Source organism: Oculina patagonica, chromosome 8 (assembly GCF_052425735.1).
Source record: "Oculina patagonica isolate OP01 chromosome 8, crgOcupat, whole genome shotgun sequence".
NCBI lineage: Eukaryota > Metazoa > Cnidaria > Anthozoa > Scleractinia > Oculinidae > Oculina > Oculina patagonica.
In genome coordinates, this window is record NC_135765.1 from 30,862,292 (window position 1) to 30,882,391 (window position 20,100).

Below are 20,100 nucleotides of genomic sequence, written 5' to 3' on the forward strand. Positions count from 1 at the left end.
GAGTAACCGAACTGACTAAGGGTGTTAAGTTTTAGCTTAAAGTACCCTTTAATAAAGTTTATTTTTTACGAGGCGCATTGTTTGTCTACTCAGTGTTATTGCCTACAACAACTCTGTTAAAAGAGTTACGTTGCTTTTGCGATGCAGAAAATTATCTTAAACACAAATAAACCGGGTCATGATTATTCTATGATTCTAATAATTGTCCTTCAGTAAATAAAACGGTTTTTCTTCCTGTGGAGCGAAATACGACTTCTTGAACGGTTTAGCGTGTAGTAACCCTTTTATAATATATAGATTTAGGCAAGCCTAAAAGCGGAGCTCCCCAGTTAATTAATTTGCACTTTATTGAAACCTGAATTCAAGCCATTGTACAATTTTAAGGCTAAGAATATAATATTCGTTTTATTTTTTTTTTTTTTATAAATTTTAATATTGTTACTTACTTTTTTTTACCGTGTCCCGGGGGGGGGACAGAAGAGGTACTCCCTAAAATTTACTCAAGGGGTGTGCCACTGAGTCGCTGAGACTCTGGACCTGTTCCAGAGAAAAACGGCTCAATTTGCGACCCTGTTCCAGACAAACAGTGCAAAATAGGTACCCTGTTCCAGACAATATCCACAATGAAAAATATATGAAGATAGATATAAAAACACTAGCGTACATCACAAAGCGCTCACTTGACTTTGTCTGTGGCTTGGAGAAAAACCAATGAGAGGAGCAGATTTTCATAGCTAAACTTGATAGTGTTCCACAGTCAAAAGAGTGATTTGTATACCCTGTTTCAGAGTCAGAGAGGCAAAAGGCATACCCTGTTGAGCAGCACATACCCGTATAGCCCTTATATGGGAGTACCGTATACAGCAACACCAAATAAGCCGAGAACAAACAAAATCAATCAAAACGTTTTAATTCCACCGACAGCATTATGATCCAGAAGTCTGGATGGGAAATTATGCTGCAAAACGGGTAATTATGTAACCTTCGTAGATAAGGAGGGGGTAGTAGGGCTGCATGTTGGGGTAGATAGGCATATCACGTGGTAAATTAGCAAAGCACTTAACATTTAGAGTATATAGGAAATAATATACATCTACATTAAGAATATGGTTAATTTTCTTTTTTTCATTCATTCATTTGTTTTTATTTTCACTATTTGCCTATATTTTAATTTTGAATGGAAATGGCAGAGGTCATACATGTAGCAAAGGGTTTACAGCATATTGCCATAAGCTAATGCCAAGCAAACCGGAGTGAAAGCTAACCACAAGCAAACTAGAGTGAAAGCTAATCCCAAGCACACCGGATGAATAAAGCTAACTGCGAGCAAACAGGGGTGAACCTAACTACAAGCAAACCGGAGTGAAACTAACTGGAAGCAAAGAAGGGACATTCTGTAACCCCATCCCACCCCCCTCCCCCCCCCCAAAAAAAGGATGATAGCACCTTTTTTACTTTTACATGTCTTTTTGAGTCCCCTTCCTCTTAAGGGGTTTCACTTCACTTACAGAAATAAAAAAAACAAAAATTCTGGGAAGATAGAATATTGTTTGTGTGTCTCAAACTCAGTTTTGTTCTTTGATTACGCAGAAAAAATAGAATCATGTTTGCTTGTGTATAAAACTATGCAAGAAAAAAAGCATCAATACTTTGACTGCTCTTTTAAAAATTTGTATGCTTTATTGTACACATTTTTGTGGAGTCATGTTGCCCATTCGTCATGAAGTTCACAAAGTAAGCAAATGAGTCACAATTTGGTTGCTTCATGGTACCTAATGGACACTGCAAATTTAATCTGGCTTTAGAATATTTCACTAATTTTAACATTATAGCTGTTCTTATAAATTGTACGCAGCATACAACACATAAGAATGAAATTGGTATTGCATATTGCTTGCAATCACGATTTTAACGTCTATACTTAAGAATTACAGTACCACCAGTTTCAGCATTACCAATCCAAATTCAAATTATTACATTGCTTTTTAACTCCACTACCTCCCCCAAGGTCAACCAAAGATCTTATGATATACAGTAATTAGACAACTACATGTAAGTCCTGTGTAGTCGAGGGCTCAAAATATTTGGACACTTACAGGTCATGTTAACCGGCCAAAGAGATTTTAGCTTGGTCACATGTGGTTTCTTACCAGCCAAAACATTGAAAATAGCAATTTTAAACTCCCATTCATTTCTGCTGTTACTGTTTTGGCTGCATAAATTATTCTTAAAAAGATCACTTCATAATGCCCTTGTTACATCTAAAAAGATGTGAAAGAGACAGGTCAATCAAGAAGTTGTTTTCTGAAGTACACTGTAAATACGTTAACATTTAAAATATAAACTTTGCTCATTTGCAGCTTTTCTTGATTTCAATTTACATGTAATTTACTAGTCTCTTGAAAATGGCATCATGAAGACACCCAAACATCAAGCTGGATAATCTTAATCCTTCCTGTTTTCTTTTGATGTCCTTGTCCACATTCTGTTTTTGTGTCTGTGGCTCTGCAAATTCTGAAATTCATGTTAACCCTGAAAAAAGTCAAATGCCACAGATTAAATTAAAATTGATTAATTGGTATGAAAATCAATAATTTATAGAACAAAACACTTAACGCAAGCTTGTATAAAGTGAAGCAAAACTACTGGATGCGAAAGGATACCTTATATATTTAACAGAGATGTATCAGCACAGACTATTTTTTTTTACTGATAACTGCGAAGTCAACTACAGAAAAAAAACCCGGTAACTCGAACTCGGATAACTCGAACAACCTTGCTAACTCAAACTCACTTCCATTTCCCTTGGATTTGACCCCACTTTTCAGTCATTTTTACTCGGTTAAATTCGAACTCGGATAACTCGAAAACCCCGCTAACTCGAACTAAATTTTGTTTCCCTTGAACAAAATTTGGGTCAAACTTTTTACCCTGATAACTCGAATTCCAGAACTTGCAACTCGCAACGGTTGCCCATTGATTATAGCAATGAACAGATCATGTATTTGACAGTCATTTTCCACTCTTAACAAAAGAATGTGTGGTCGCTTTAGAGTTTCTGGCAAGATAAGTTCAATTTGCACAGTACTGTATACTGAAGTGCTTAAAAATCAGTAAACTATCAATTATTAACTTGGCAAATAAAATATTCAATCAACCCCGCTAACTCGAACTCATTTTCGTTTCCCTTCAGAGTTCGAGTTAGCAGGGTTCTACTGTAAATATTTCAGGACCTGAACAATCGATGAAAATCGATGATCGGAAAATCAATCGATCAATCGATGACAATCGATTAATTACTGTTGATTGGCATCGATTGGCATCGGCCAATCGATGATCAATCGATAATCACACTTTGGTGGTCGCGAACTTCATCGATTGCCATCGATTATGGTGGGTGATTACCGTCATAATTAAACTTTGGATTATGTTACTTGTTATTGCATTTTGTTTTACAATAAGTTGCTTGTGTGTTTGAATTTTATGTTGGTTGTATCAATTTTCTGTCAGAATTCAGAAATTTTCGCCTAATCAAATTTTCGGTAACTCTTAACTTTCTAGTCATTTGAATTTTTCAGGTTGTGCCAGTTTTCGGGAACTATTCCAATTTCAGACTGTTTTCCAATGCTTTGCATCTCCGATTCGTTTTTCGTTTCTGGTGTATTTTTTGCCAGTAGTTCGAATTTTCGGACACATTCAATTTTCTGCTAGTAGTTCGAATTTTCGGACACATTCAATTTTCTGCTAGTTCCCGGCGCCATATTGGAATAGTAACCGCGCAGACATGATAGCGAGGCTACCGGTGACCCGTGGCTGAGCGTGAAGAGAGATTACAGTGAGGATTCGGCAATTAGCCCGTGTTTTTTCGCGTTTTTCGGAACATAAGCGAAAGTTTTGATTCTAATAATACTCCTTCGTCATCTTCTAAGATGAATGGAAAATATTGGGCCGCTTTTGGCTGTAAAAAAGGCGAGTAAACTTCTCAGGGGCTATCAGTAGTTTGCGTAACAAAACACAAGGAGATCCAGTGAAGAAATCGCATCCATGGTGTAATCTGATAAGACGCCAGCATGAGCATGGTGAGGACAATTTCCTTCGTCTTTAAAGCAATTTTTCTTTGTACTAATCATTACAAAAAAGGAAATATACACAGCTCTCCTGAGCAAGTCGTTGGGATCAGAAAGAAAGGTTTTTAACATGCAATGTTTACAGAACTTTTGTTTTATACTTGCTTCTAATCACTGAAGTTGTTTGATAATATTTTATATCTAGGAAAGCCCTTCTGTTGACAAGTCTCCATTTAAATATATATCTCAATTCAGAAATTATTCCCAATTTTGCCTACGGTTTTTTTTATTTCTGTATTTATTTTGAGTCTGATATAAGCTTATTGTATTTTGATAAGATTTAAAAGAAATAGATTATTGATAACAAAGAGTTGCTTTTAGGTAAAGTTGTAAGCTTAGTTTAAATCCGTTTTCAATATTGTCTCATAGGTGAAAACTATCCCAGTAAACATGGATTGTGAAATTATCACACAAGGAAGTCACTATTTAAAAGAAGGCACAGAGAAACATCTACTCAAGAAATAAAAATGCAAAAGAAAAGGGAAAACTTTTTTCTCATTAACCAGGAGTATTATTGCACCCTATTAAATCACCTGATGAAAAGTCTGATTGATCTGCAAAGAAAATAATGCATCATTGAATTTAAACTGGTTGAATTTCAGGCAAAGTTTGGTCTCAACCACATTACAGTCAGGGTAGTTTAATCGTCCATCAGTGATAACCCATCATTTTGGTATTATTTCTCCAAAAGAGGTTAAAAATCAACTTTTCTATCAGCTCTAGATGAGAGAATTTGGTCAAATTCAGGGAAAAATTTTAATTACTGTTACATCTCCTTTTGTGTACATGTGTATGTATTGACCTGGTAAAGTTTTGGGGCTGTTCATTCTTTGACAGTAAAGGGTTAACCACCCATAAATCTTTTACACTGAAACCAGAAAGTATGTCAATACTTTAAACACTTTCTGAATGTTTATTATCTCAAATGGGGAGCTATAAAATTTAAGGTCCTGCATGTAGTATTGAAAATATTTATGTAATGTTTAAGATGAATGTGTTGTTTAAATAAGACAGTAAAGAAAATAAAAATAAATAAAATCTTCATCATGAAGCTGGATGGAACTCTGCTAGATTAGCTGTAGTTCGGTGTCCATATGAAACTCTACCATCAATGGGGAAGAGGAATTTCTCTTGTTGTAACCTCCAGGTCAATCTGTAAAAGGTAAGGTAAAGTCTGTGTCCGAGCCAAGTGGCTCATACAGCTGGAGCTTATCCCGGTTTCCGTAGCATTAAGCGACTAGGTCTACTCCCCCCTGGATGGAATGCCAGCAGTAAATTCGCTGTTACCCATTTATACACCTGGGTGGAGAGAGGCATTGAGAGTAAAGTGTCTTGGCCAAGAACACAACGCAGCTCCCCCACCAGGACTCGAACCCGGGCCGTTCGACTGGGAGTTGAGTGCGCTAACCATTGGCCACCGCGTCTCCCACACCAGGTCAATGTGTAGGGGTGGAATTTGTTTTGTCTGAGAATGTGGTGTTAAAAAAAAATTGAAAAAGCAAGCCTTTTCTCTCCAAAATAGTCAATAAAATTCCTTTAAGGCCAGAATAAGGCAAGGACAAAGAACAAATACAGTTGTCCCTGGACATGTAAAGTATAGCAATGATTTTATCATTCCCTCAGGCAATTTTTGTAAATATAACTTTAGACTTGCAAGCATTATTGTCAGTTATACATGGTCCACATTTTGTGCATCTCATAATAATAATCCTTACCATACTGTTTGGGTTGGTAATACTTTTTTATAGTAACAGGAACTGTTAAATGGCTTTTTGAAACACCTTGATTCAACACTGCAAATGATTTATTTCAAAACTTAGTAGCTGATGCAGTCATTTCAACTGAAAACATTTTTTATTCTTAAAAAATTGCCCTCTGCTTGTGTTATTTTCCATTTCTTGACTTGAATAGATGATTTTCTGAGCTTCTTTCAACTGGCAGACTCCTTTTAGAATGTTTCACAATCTATGTTGCTGGGATTTCTCTTTACCTATGAGATAATATTAAAACTTTATTTAAACCAAGCTTATAACTTCACCTAAAAGCAGCTCTAACCAATATAAAATAAACTGCCACACTCAGAAATAAAATAAAAAAGAAGTCTGCAAAATTGAGAATAATTCCTGATTTGGGATAACTATTTTACTGAAAACTTTCAAGAATTGGGCATTGTGTAATGTAAAGTATTATTAAACATCAACTTCAGTGATTGAGAGCAAGTAAACAAAAGTTCTGTAAACATTGCATGTTAAAAACCTTTTTTCTGATCCCAACGACTTGCTCAGGAGAGCTGTGTATATTTCCTTTTTTGTAATGATTAGTACAAAGAAAAATTGCTTTAAAGACGAAGAAAATTGTCCTCACCATGCTCATGCTGGCGTCTTATCAGATTACACCATGGATGCGATTTCTTCACTGGATCTCCTTGTGTTTTGTTACGCAAACTACTGATAGCCCCTGAGAAGTTTACTCGCCTTTTTTACAGCCAAAAGCGGCCCAATATTTTCCATTCATCTTAGAAGATGACGAAGGAGTATTATTAGAATCAAAACTTTCGCTTATGTTCCGAAAAACGCGAAAAAACACGGGCTAATTGCCGAATCCTCACTGTAATCTCTCTTCACGCTCAGCCACGGGTCACCGGTAGCCTCGCTATCATGTCTGCGCGGTTACTATTCCAATATGGCGCCGGGAACTAGCAGAAAATTGAATGTGTCCGAAAATTCGAACTACTAGCAGAAAATTGAATGTGTCCGAAAATTCGAACTACTGGCAAAAAATACACCAGAAACGAAAAACGAATCGGAGATGCAAAGCATTGGAAAACAGTCTGAAATTGGAATAGTTCCCGAAAACTGGCACAACCTGAAAAATTCAAATGACTAGAAAGTTTAGAGTTACCGAAAATTTGATTAGGCGAAAATTTCTGAATTCTGACAGAAAATTGATACAACCAACATAAAATTCAAACACACAAGCAACTTATTGTAAAACAAAATGCAATAACAAGTAACATAATCCAAAGTTTAATTATGACGGTAATCACCCACCATAATCGATTGGCATTAAACACACAATCAATCCGAAGCATGAAGTAAATACTTACATATGTTGTTTTGTAAAAAAAAATAATAAAGCTCCTTTCCATTGAGATGAAGTTTACATCATAAGCTTTAATGTTTCTGTTTTTCATTCGAGTTTCCTACTGTTTGCTAGCGCTAGAATTCCAAAGACACTTCGTTATTCGTGACCGAGTCAAAAATGGCGGACGTGACAGGCGAAACTCATCCCCAGACTCCCACTGTTGTCTCGTTTTCGTTCCGACGTACGGACGACGTATTTTTGAGTTCTCTCTGCTACTGTTTGATTTGAAATATTTCGGACGAGCGAGAAAATGTTTATGGACTACAAGACAGAGTTTTAGAAAAATTACATTGTACTTAGACAGCGAGGAATTCTGTAAGTTGCGATTTCTATTTACTTTGCCAGGAGTTGGTTTGAAAGCAAACCAGACCGAAAAGCGTACGCTTCGTTGATGGAGGCGAATAAGACTTAAGCTCAAAACGTTTGTTTTAAATAATTATTGCCTTATTACTGTTAAGTTAGTAAGTTTCTCGTTGTATTGACATTTTTTGGAAAGGTTATCATTGTTGTTGCTAATAAAATATAACATACAAGAGAGACCGTGTGTTTTAAAGTAAACATATTTATCAAATACTAGTCAAATAAAAAACGATGGCAGTTAAATGATCGATTGAATTGGTAATCGATGATATTGATAATCGATGAAAATCGATGTTAGTTAATTGATCGATTGTCATCGATTATCGATGAAATTGATAATCGATGACAATCGATAATCACAAAAACTTTAGCGATCGATTGTTCATCGATTATCAATATCAATCGATTAATTGATATCGATTGTCATCGATTGTTATCGATTGCCATTGATTATCGATTCCATCGATTGTTCAGGTCCTGATATTTTAATAAACTCAAAGCATCACTGCAAACCCTTACACCCCCTCTTTAAAAGGTTTGACCTTTAAATACTCCCCCTCCCCTCTACCCCTATATATACATGTACATGTACATGCATAGGAAAAACATTGCCACATCTTAAAAGCTTTTCTCTTAACAGTAATACTAAGATTTTTAAAGATACACATTTAATTAATAATAAGTTTGCATGCACAGCTGCATACAGTGTCTAAAATGGCATGAATTTACTCACAAAGATTCCAGTTTTCCAGTAGTCATTAACCTTTGTTGTGTGCATTTTCCAAATTCCACAACAAGATTGTGATTTTTTTATGACAAATATAACATTTACTGTTGACATTCTGAATGAAACCAGCAAAACAGACCTCAAAATCTCAAAATTGTTGACATTGTTATGTAATCCACATGAACGCTCAATAGTGAACAGAACTACATGACAAGTGGATTATTTAATATATTTGGGAACGAAAGAGCCAAGTAATGAAGCTGAAGTTTATTTACTCTGACTAAATGAACAGTAATTTTACCTCCATCATGAATATCAATAAACTGCATACACTGAATCGATCTATTTCACTCGGAGTTAACGAAATTCCAGGTGCTTCGTGCAAACTGACATCACTTTCATTCTCATCTCAGCTGCTCTTCCAGCACTGTAAAACAAAATAATCATATCACAAGCATTTAAAAATCGTAAGCTTAATTTTCTTCGAGATGTGTTGAAGTGATATTCTTTGTGAATTCGTTCCTCGAAGGCCCAACAATTATTTGTTTACATAATCAAATCCTCCTATTTGATCAGTAAAACCTGGTAAAACTGAATTTTAACGAATAGTATTTTTCAACATTGTTCATGTCACAAGCAAATGCTTAGTGGCGAAAGCAAGTAAAATGTGCCGTCAATATAAGCTTACTTTGCGTATAAAGTAAGCTTAAGACAAAACGTAGAGATATTAAATGACGGAAACACTGCAGTTTTGTACTCACCTTCACCAGTTGGCCGCAGTAGGTACACTCGTCTGCTCGTTTTATCTCCGTTCCCTTGTTCTCCGCTATTTCTTTGCCTGTTTCCTCGGCACCTCTCTTGCTATTTTAGTCGCTTTTCTTCGCTACTTTGCTACCAGGTTCGACAGGCGCTTTGCTATACTTTTTCGCCTGCTTTCTGTCCGGGTTTTCTGGATCTCTCGCGATCTCTTTCCCGTCGCAAATCGCTTAAACCCTGTTTCCTCGAAGTTAAGTTTACCCTGCTCTCGTTTGTAGTCATCGGCATAACAAGGAGCCAAAATAAATGTGTTTGTCTCAAGTTCTAACTTTCAGACTAGCTGTTTAGACCTCACACTGCAAAATTATTTCGCGCCAGTACTGCGCGAGTTGTCAAGACCTTTCAAGATCCCGGATGTGCGCAACACCGTACGTACGCCGCCGTACGCGCCCGCGAGGCATGCCGCTAGCCATGATGACCATGAAAACTCGGATGCAGAGGTTTCCTATTTTATTTCATGTGTTTTTTTTTTTTTTCATGTGTTTTTTTTATGGGTATGGTGCTCCGCTCTGCGGCCCTTACGGGCCGCTAAGGAGCTCCGCTATTATAACTAGTCGTACTGTAAACAAACAAATAATGGGCGAGAGAAAATATATCCCATGGCAAATAGCCCAATTAGGTCATTTATTTTGCGTGATTGTCAGACCGTCCAAATTCGTCCAATCCCTCGAGTGACCTCGGAGGGTTTAATAATTAGGCAAGTTCATCTGCTGGCCTACCTGGCAACGGTTTCAATGCAAAATTCTTCGCCCAACACCCCGCCCTCAAATTTTCGTGACGCCAGCAGCATAAATTTAAGGTGGACAAAATCCTGAACGAATCTTATGAAAGACGGCAGGTGAAAAGGAGTAAAAGGTAGAGGAAAAATCACTAAAATCAGTTCTGTGCACCCTGTTTGATTTGAAACTGAAAACCGTCATATCACCTCATTCAAAAAATACTTAAAACACACTTCTGCATTGCTTTCCAACAAAATGGCCTTTATTATCACTAATATCAAACTTCACAATCTTGTCGATTCAGAATGTAAGATAAAGTACATGTACCATGTCTGATCACTAAGTCCTAAAAAATTAGCTACCGTTCTCTTACAAATTAAAAGAGTTTTATGTTATCAATATGGATATCACATTTAGAACGGAACAAGAGCAGATTTATTTCTAGAAATGGGCTATACAATGGCGAAATGAACCCGGCAAGTAGCAGGTTTCGATTGTCTCTGAAAATTAGAGAAATGTTGCTATTTATATTTAGCTGGGCAGGGAAATTCACCACTTCTTCAGTGTTTGCTTCTAAGCTGTTGGCAAAGCACTCTAAATATATACCCAGGTGCATCAAATGAAATCATACTAGTAATAATAAAATTAAAACACCTTATATAGCTTCGGCTAGACATTTTTTAAAACGTTTCAGATGTTATACGAGATTACGTTTGCTACAAAACTATCATTGACTAATTACTTTGAAATTATTGACTATTTACACTAAGACCAGCATAGACAACAAATCAATTGAGAAGGTCCATCCACATTGATAGTAACACTGATAAATATACAGTCAAAAAGACTAAGATTTTTCTCGAAGCTAAGAAAACTTAAACATCTTCTAGTACACTACAGTATATATCGTTACAGTCTCTGATGAATCCGTTTTCCTATACATTTCAATATGATATGTGTATTTACAGTCTTTTTTAATTATGTACCAATAGACATCCTTGATCAATATCCAGCACTAGGGTCACTTCTTTTTTGCGCATGTACAGTTTCGATCTACGTTCCGCACCTAAGAGGCAAACATATAAACAGCACATCGATAAATCGAAGTATCGCTATTAATACTCAGAACTAAAGTAAATTTTTCTACATTAAGGAAATTCAGTAAAAGTGTTTATACGGCAGTATCAATAAATCGAGTAACTATCACTAATAATATTTAAAACTAAAGTAAATTTTCTACATTAAGGAAATCAATTGGTAAAAAAAGTGTTCACACACCAATCAAGTTGTAACGTTACGTAAAATTAAAATTGTTAAAACTCCATCGTACAAGAACTATTAAAACTATGTAATCGCTGTCTAAAATGTTTTATGGTCGTTCAGTACTTTTAATTTGCTCTTATGACCTCACATCACATGCAAAAACGTGCAAGTGTAATGGTATTCGGGCGTTCCTAGTGAACTTTAAAAGATTTTCTTAATTTGGTCTCAAAACGGAAAGCTCTTTCATTTCACAAACGATAGTGGCTAAAGAACAAATATTTAATTTTAGAATTTCTGTGGTATTTGAATTGATCACTATACATGGTTCTACTTACAGTGAAGAACATTCACTCGCTTCCACCAAATTCCAGCGTAACGTCATCTCCAATCAGCACAAACGGAGCCCAGTACTTCACCTCATTGAAGTCGTCAGATTCTCTCATACATTTCATGGCTTGGTCCAGGGATTCACTGGAACTTCTTCCTTCCGCCAGGTGTGAGTAGAAACTTCTCATGAACTCCATAGTGGCCTCATCGTCAATCGCCCACAGGGACACCAGGACAGAACGCGCACCGGCACCTAAAAACGCTCGTGCAATGCCAACCACCCCCTCAGGCTTAATTTCCCCACGACCACTATGACAGCAACTTAACACAACCAGCCTTGCTCGAATTTGAACACTCATGACATCCTTCATAGTTAACAGAAAGTCTTCCTCGACAGGAATCTGGGATTTTCGTTTAGTATTGGGTGCCAATGCAATTTCTCCTGTTTCCATACGACCATGTGCCGCAATGTGCACTAAAGCGACAGAGGAGAGTCGACTCAACACTTCATCCTTTTTTGCTTGTCTTCCGATGAGTGGTTCTGTGTTTAATATTCTGCCAATCATCTCTACTTCTTCTTTGGCGCATGGCAGCTGTTCTAGTATTCTCCCTTGGAAAACAACCTCCTGTAACCACGGATCACCCACTAGAAGCGCCCCTGTCTTACTGTGGTAACCATCTGGTGATTCTGTGATCAATTTCAAGCTGGTCAAGGATGGAATCATGCGGATTCTACAAAACTCACATAGGTACCTTGAGTTAGGGTCCATGAATGCAGCATAAGGGGCCAAACATAATGGGCCTTCGGGAACCAATATCAGTTCTTTACCACGAACCAAGTCGCTAATGGGGCCAATGATGATGTCATAAAATGTTCTTAAGACATTTGTATGAAGGCGAAATGGAATGAATCGTGATTCAGGAGACCTCTCATTTGGCACCTTTTCATCTGCCAGGTTATCCAATGAGCGATCCTCGCATTTTACACCAGCTCTTGCACCAATTTTCTGAGAAGCGGCCAATATTAAAGACTTAAAGAAGCTGTTTAATTCCAGTGAATTGCTATCACTGAATTCCTTTTTTCTCAAGTCCACGACCTTTCCGTTTTGAACTACCCAGAAAACAATGTCTCTTTCATCAGTCGCTATAAAAACGGCAGTCGATCGGAGGAAGCTAAATGAGTCGTAGGCACTTTCATCCGGTGTATTGGACTGTTTGTAAGCCGTTTCAAGCCCATAGTTCAATTCCATCAGATCATTCAAAGCTTGGGCGCGTCCTTGTTCAGCCGCAGATAGAGCCTCAACTACTTTGCCTTGCTTTAGTGATAGACGCCATAGACTTGCGTAGGCACAGTCAGTTATATCGCGGTAGCTGACTTTCCACTCATCTTTACGTTTCAGATGTTGCCTAATTTTGTTGAACATACTCACACTAGAATGGTAGCAATCAAGAGCCTTGAGTAAAGATCCCTGTCTTTCAAAGCTCCTACCAAGACCATAAAACGATTCGGCCACCAGAGCTTTGTCCCCCAATTCTTTGGAAATTTTTAAACAATGTTCATAGTTGTCAATGGCTGTTTTAAATTCTTCCAGGTTTTGATAAAGGCTACCAAGATTAAAATACGCCCTTCCCTCTCCGGCTTTGTCACCCACTTCTATGTTAATTCTTAAGTAACGTCTATAGTAGTCAATGGCTGTTTTGAAATCCCCCAGACGTTGACAAGTGTTGGCAAGATTACCATACGCGATTCCTTCTCCGGCTTTGTCCCCAACCTCTTTGGCAAATTTTAGATAACGGTTATGGTACTCGATGGCTGTTTTGAAATCCCCCAGACAGCTATATGCGTTGCCAAGACTGCCATACGTAATTCCTTCCAAGGCTTTGCTTGCCACTTCTTTGGCAATTTTTAGACTGTGTTCATGATACTCGATGGCTGTTTTGAAATATCCCAGACTTTTGTAGGCGATACCAAGATTGTTATACGTTTCTCCTTCTCTGGCTTTGTCTCCCACTTCTGCGGCATATTTAGAACAACGTTCATAGTAGTCGATGGCTGTTTTGAAATCCCCCAGACAATGATAAGCATTGCCAAGATCACCATACGCCATTTCTTCTCCAGCTTTGTTCCCCACCTCTTTGGCAATTTTTAGACTACGGTTATGGTAATCAATGGCCGTTTTGAATTCTCCCAGACATCGATAAGCAATGCCGAGATTACCATACGTAGCTCCTTCCTTGGCTTTGCTTCCCAATTCTTGGACAATTTTTAGACAACGTTCATGATACTCGATGGCTGTTTTGAAATTTCCCAGACTTTTGTAAGCGATACCAAGATTGCCATACATACTTCCTTCTGTGGATTTGTCTCCCACTTCTTTAGAAACTTCTACACAGCGTTTAAAGTAGTCGATGGCTGTTTTGAAATCCTGCAGACTTTGATAAGCGTTGCCAAGATTACAATACGCCATTTGTTCGCCGGTTTTGTCCCCCACCTCTTTGGCAATTTTTAGACAACGTTCGTTGTACTCGATGGCCGTCTTGAAATATCCCAGACTTCTGAAGACGCTGCCAAGATTACCATATGCATATCCTTCTATGGCTTTGTCTCCCACTTCTCTGGCAATCTTTAGACAGCGTTTGTAGTAGTCGATTGCTGTTTTGAAATCCCCCAGACCTTCATAAGCGTTGCCAAGATTACCACACGTCCTTCCTTCGTTGACTTTGTCACCCACCTCTCTTTCAATTTTTAGACAACGTTCTTGGTACTCGATAGCTGTTTTAAAATCACCCAGACAATCATAAGCATCGGCAAGATTACCATACGTACTTTTTTCCATGGCTTTATCTCCCACTTCTGTGGCAATTTTTTGACAGTGTTCATAGAACTCAATGGCTGTTTTGAAATTTCCCAGACTTTTGTAAGCGTTGCCAAGGTTATCATACGCTCTTCCTTCTCGGGCTTTGTCTCCCACTTCTTTTGCAATTTTTAGCTCACGTTCAAGATATTGCAGACGGTAAGATGTAATGTCAGGATTGCCAGAAGTGAGTTCAAGGAAGGGTATTGTACTGTTTAGATCTCCGACAGTATTATGGGCGTTGGTAACATCACCACGTGTAGTTTCCTCATCGTTACCTCCTACCTCTTTGGCAGCGTTTTGGAAAATTGTCTTGCTTTGCTATCAGACAGAAACATATCTTGATTAGTAACAAAATCAAGAACAGAAGTTGGCACATAAACTACCATGTGTCAACCTGGTGCCTGCGTGTAATAAAGGTGAAACTAACAGGTTGACAACAGTGCAAAAAGAGGTCCTCAATTTCTTTTTACTTTGAAATTCTCAAGTGGTGAAAAAAGTTTTTTATTTAACGTACTCCTTTTGTCTATTGAATTTTTCGTTCAAATATCCCATTAAACATTTTTTGCTTAGCATTTTATTATATAGGTTAAGGAAGTATTTGTGAAAAGGAAATGGACACGTTAAAAGCAAAACAATTTACTCGATATCATTTGATCTTCCTTGTAAAGTCAGATGTGATGGTGAACAAACACAGATCTTTTGTGGTCAGATCTGTTGTGAACCAACACATCTGGCTTATAATAATAGTTTTTGATTTCTTGGTATATTTCATTTTACTCTTTATAGTCTAAGTTAGTATTTTTAATCGTAGGTAGGACCTTTAGGAACTTTCTGAAAACCACATAGGTGATTAAAAGTTAAATAATAAAAGATTATTAATATTATTAGCCATGGAATTATTTTTCTGCAACAATACTTTTTTGTATAAACAACACTTACATGGCTTTTCATAGTGTAAGTAACAGGCATGCTCCCTTGAGATGTATTTTGTCCACCAAGACATCTGGTCCGTAAATCAAGTAATGTGTTATTCTTCTTATCGATCTTCGTAGAATTAAGTCACGTGACATGTTATTGGAATGAAGTGGTCACAAACACAAATTGTAATGAAAAAATTTAAGTCTTAATCGAGAAATTACTTTTTATAGTTTCATAGCGACTGTCAGTAAATTAATGTAGTTTAAGTTTAAAATGACCTCTTATAAAAAATGTACACAAAAGCACAATAAAGGTTATCACTTCAACCCATCGATCTGGCAACAACAAACGCATAGTGGCTTATAGTCCTTCAGGGTAAAAGCCCCACCTCCCTAACCACTAAGAGCGAAGCCTTCAAGAGGAAACACAATGACACTGGCAGCAAAACGCGTACGATGACGTGGCAACCTAATGCATTGTGATTGCTTTAAGCCTAACTTGGAAAATAGGGATTTTTCTTAATTCGGAGGACTTAAATGAAGAGCTTGAAGTCCAACAGGAACAGACCGTGACAATGCTTTGAAGTAAAACCATGGAAGGTCTCAGATAGATGGGATGAGAAGATTCAAGACCTGTACCTGTACGTCGTGTTTGTATTGAGGTGGAGTTTTCTACAGTATAAAAAAATGGTCTAAACAAACCACAGCTGCTTTTTGTTAGTTTAACAATGGACCACTATTTAGTAGAATCCCGAAAGGTAACGTAACTTGTATCTTAATTTAACGGATGCATGGCAAGGAATGTAAAAGGATACAGCCAATCCCTTATCACACCAGGCCATGGCTTCTTTATAGCGCTGTAGTTTTACACAAGCACTGGCCCCTAAAGAGAGGAAAAATATTTAGACAAACGTATTACATTATAAACATAGATCCGCAAACAAAAGCGTACAAGCACCCAAACACTGATTTTTCTGGCAATTAAAGTTAAATAAGTAAAAACAGCAAAGCTGCATACGCAAGCTATGGCAAAGTCCGGATATTGAACTGACAGTTGAAACAAGTCGGGCAACGTGGAAAATGACGTAAATAGTTAATGAGTGTTCAACAGAGACAGCCAGCGCAAACTTTTGATTTACTAACAAGTAGCTTTCATGCAGAAAAGAAACCTTATTGACTTTAATTTGTCAGACTTTGTTATTGCCAGAATCTCTAGGAACTTCTCATCAACATCTTTCTTATTCACTGGAAAATTGTTTTACAGCTGTAGCGAGATCCGCCAATCTGAAACAATTCCTAAGTCAAGAGAAGAGTTCACGATATAAACAAACGTTTTCTATGGCATTACTCAACATGTAGCACAACATCGAATTTTCTTATACTCCAGTCTGGTATAGTAAGTAAGTAAGTAATTTAAAACTTTATTTTCGTGCATGTCTATGTATTTAGTCGTTGTGGGCTTATTGTGGACACCAATTAAATAGTCACACATTTAAAAAAAATTGTTTTGTTTCCTCTTGCATTGCATGTTGGTTGGAGAAACTAACATTCATTTGCTGTTTAAATACCAGAAAAAAATCGCCAATGCTTTCCTAAAAAGCGTTTGGGTAAACAAACTAAATTTCGACCGTTCAACGAGTCAACCCGTTGCCCTGCCGGTTAAAATGGACATATAAAGCATTTTTTGCTTAATGATTGCAATCCACAAGTCATCACAAATGGTCGCCAAGACGTTACCTCTTTCAATGGCTTTAATGAAAGTTGGTTCCAAACTAACCGCAGCTGTTGCATCATTTAGAGTTTCTCGGTAATTTCCTAACAGAAAAAAATGAAATTATAAGGTTGTTTAATGTACAGCAGAACGAGTGGCAGGGAAAAGCTAAGTGATAAGTCATCGATTGCGTAAAATCGAACTCAAGTAGCAAAATTATAATTACCCAGGTCTGTGATAGGATATTAAAATTTCTTCTCAACGACGTTAATCGGATTGCTTTAACACACCGGATAGTTTTTTAAAATGTCATTCTCTAACTGAGTGGAAAAAGTTAACTAAATTGCATAATGATAACATTCGTTTTTATACCCCTACAATTAGCATTCGAACATTCGAAGAAAAAGCTGTTTGCGAAAATGTTCAAAATATAAGGAAGGAATTTAGAGTCAAAAGTTGGAATCCATGCAATTAAGTGCAGCAAGGAAACCCACTTACATTGCATGTACAGGATGCACGCGTTACTGAAACGCATAAAAGTTATCTTTCGCAATTAGTGTAATGGCGAAAAGAAAATACACAACCCATAACATTTTTCCAAATATATCTTCCCGAGTGACGAGCTTCAGTGTAAATCTTTATAACAAGATCTTACCCAAATTGAAATTAGCTGTTGCCCTGTTGCTGTACAGTTTGGCATTCAGTTCATCATCTTTACAGTTTACTTGAATTCCTTCCGTGTAGAAATATACGGCATTACTAGCCTCTTTTCTTTTGTATTCCTTGTTACCTTCTTCCAGGTACACTTTTGCTATCGCTGAAAAAAAAAGAAACGGCAGTATAGTTTATGGATTAAGGATATACACGTAAATTAACTAACTCGTTTCTCTCACTTCAAAAGAAGCTTGAAATGTTTATGTCCTTGCAAAAGAGCAAACGTAAAATAAATAAATAAATAAATAAATATAACACCATGTTTATTTGCAGTTTTTCCTACCTATTAGAGTGTCATCATCAAATTCCAGGTTTCCACCAGCAGAAGATGGCGAACCTTGACCTTCCGCCATGACTGTATGTACAAAAGGCAAAACATATTTTAAGATTCAAATTTAATGGAAAAAGCTCTGAAAGTAAGGAATCTGAAAAACAGGGAAACTCTAAAAGAGGTAATCTCTAAAAAAAGGAATCTCTAAAAATGGGGATCTCTGTAAAATAGGAGATAGGAGGATCTTTAAAATCTCACATGAGTATTAACTCGCTAAAATCTAAATTTCATTTTACTTTCATTAAATCGAAATAAAAATTGTCCTCAAGGCCTAAAAGGAGTTAAATATATTGCACTTTTGAAGACGAGACGCGTTGTTTGGTTCGAATAGAAAGCGACGAAAGTTCAAATTCCTCCAAGTTAATATAAAAAATGAATTACTTAAGGAATTTTTCGACTGATTTAATGAACTAAAAGGATGCATAAGTACCGTTTTCCATTAAGACGTCTGGAGAAAAGTCAAATTATTAATGTCTTTAATTTGAATTCAAAACAATTGCGAGCGAACTTAGCTCTTAAGGGGAAACTGTTGTTATTCGACAGCTAGTTGTAACTACACCATATCCATCCGTTTGGAAGCTACTTGAAACCTGATCACCAAAATATATCCCCTATTTTTCTTAAGCTGCAAAGAAGTAATCTTTTTTAATAAAAGTTGAAAGAATCAAACACCTACAAAGTTTGTATTTCGATTCACCCCGTGCATCAGTAATTCTTTATCGTTCGATCCGCCTGCGGTCAAGAGGAAAATCTTCGACTTCTAGCTTTTCTAAAGTTCAACATTTTTCAAAAAACGTTAGCGCAAATTGCGCAATATAATACGATAAACAAAACAAGACCTACCCGAAACTGCAGTTACATTCTTCTATGTACCACGAAGGCCTACGGGAAAAAAGTACAGGCATCACTTAAATACGAAATAACTCACGCGGCTTTTAAGTGAACAGAACACAACTGACCTAAATAAACTTGGTATACAAGGCAAATGCATTGATGCGAGCTGGGCGGACGGAAGTTGAATTGCGTCAGTAATTTGGGAGTTCCCCTTTTTCCCGGAATACTGTCCAGTGACCTTGAAAGATCTTGAAAGACCAGCCTGTATGACTTTCACGTGATTTCATCATGACCCCTACCAAAATATGTCAATTTAAATTATATACGTTTAATTATATACGTTTAATGTACCAAAGAGGAAAACCAGATTATTAACTGCATTTCGTTTGTTATGAATAACTATTTCAAGGTTTTCATTTATTTGCGTACTCTGATGTTCCAAGCCATGTTTACCAGTGTTTACGACGACCTGATATTAAACTGATTCAACGGCTTTTATTTTATTCAGTAGTGCTCAGGAGTGCTTCGTCCATTTTCGAACAAATTGCACTGAATGATAGCTTTGTTCTGTTCTGTTCTCTTAATTGCCGTGGACAGTTTATAAATGGTTTTCTGTTATTGAATAAATTGTAAAAATGCACGAGAAAAACCTGCTTTGATGGGCTTGCTTTGTATTGGTTTACCAGGGGGCCAATCGAACGCAACCCATTTAATTGTGTTCGACTGAGTTCGGTTTCCGAACTCAGCTCAATCCAGCTGATTGTGTTCGATTGAGTTCGGTTTCCGTTCGAGTTCGGTTTCCGAACTCAATCGAACACAATCAGATGGATTGAGTTCGATTTGTTCGATTGAATTCGATTTGTTCGGAAATCGAACTCACTGAAAGTCTGATGTTCGATTTCGTTCGATTGCCGAACTCAATCGGACTCAATCCACGGATTGAGTTCGATTGAGTTCGATTGTGTTCGATTTTCGAACGTTCGATTCACTATGCCGGGAATGATAGAGCGAGCTATTTTCTTTGTAAATACCGAAACACGATCAAAGTATTTGAAAAGCAATATCGTAGTCATGTAGAATTTAACAGCCTTACCCTTTACGAGCAACTGCGTCTATAAACGAATCACAACCGAACTTGTTCATCATCATACGCAATATATACAGTACGATGAACAAAACAAGACCTACCCGAAACTTCAGTTACATTCTTCTATGTACCACGGAGACCTACAAGAAAAAGTACACTCGTCAC

At 37.2% G+C, this 20,100-nt stretch overlaps 1 protein-coding gene and 3 long non-coding RNA genes across 6 annotated transcripts in view; 1 reads left to right on the top strand and 3 right to left on the bottom strand.

The window, feature by feature from the left end:
* The window catches only part of LOC144662373 (uncharacterized), a 31,456-nt gene extending 11,356 nt beyond the window's left edge, over nt 1–20,100 (bottom strand). The window contains exons 1-8 of one of the 2 annotated variants that reach the window (XM_078523166.1): nt 20,037–20,100; nt 17,967–18,038; nt 17,625–17,786; nt 16,996–17,073; nt 16,074–16,141; nt 15,281–15,385; nt 11,492–14,659; nt 10,946–10,959 (exon numbers count right to left, since the gene is read on the bottom strand). In XM_078523166.1, coding sequence (XP_078379292.1) covers nt 11,504–14,659; nt 15,281–15,385; nt 16,074–16,141; nt 16,996–17,073; nt 17,625–17,786; nt 17,967–18,036 — 3,639 coding nt within the window. In that variant the 5' untranslated portion in view covers nt 18,037–18,038; nt 20,037–20,100 and the 3' untranslated portion in view covers nt 10,946–10,959; nt 11,492–11,503. Of the gene's footprint in view, nt 1–10,945; nt 10,960–11,491; nt 14,660–15,280; nt 15,386–16,073; nt 16,142–16,995; nt 17,074–17,624; nt 17,787–17,966; nt 18,039–18,973; nt 18,993–20,036 lie in introns of those variants that run through there. The other variant, XM_078523167.1, reaches the window with a different exon arrangement.
* Nucleotides 895–9,615, bottom strand: LOC144662393 (uncharacterized). Of its 2 annotated transcripts, none has more exons than XR_013572436.1 (3): nt 9,120–9,615; nt 8,660–8,785; nt 895–2,532 (listed from the first exon to the last, which is right to left on the bottom strand). It is a non-coding gene; the product is annotated as an uncharacterized LOC144662393 (long non-coding RNA). The 2 variants fall into 2 exon arrangements; XR_013572437.1 differs by having other exon boundaries at nt 9,126–9,613.
* LOC144662070 (uncharacterized) lies at nt 3,387–5,178 on the top strand. Its single transcript, XR_013572392.1, has 2 exons — nt 3,387–4,079; nt 4,497–5,178. It is a non-coding gene; the product is annotated as an uncharacterized LOC144662070 (long non-coding RNA).
* Nucleotides 5,914–7,181, bottom strand: LOC144662069 (uncharacterized). The gene is made up of 2 exons (XR_013572391.1): nt 6,492–7,181; nt 5,914–6,117 (listed from the first exon to the last, which is right to left on the bottom strand). It is a non-coding gene; the product is annotated as an uncharacterized LOC144662069 (long non-coding RNA).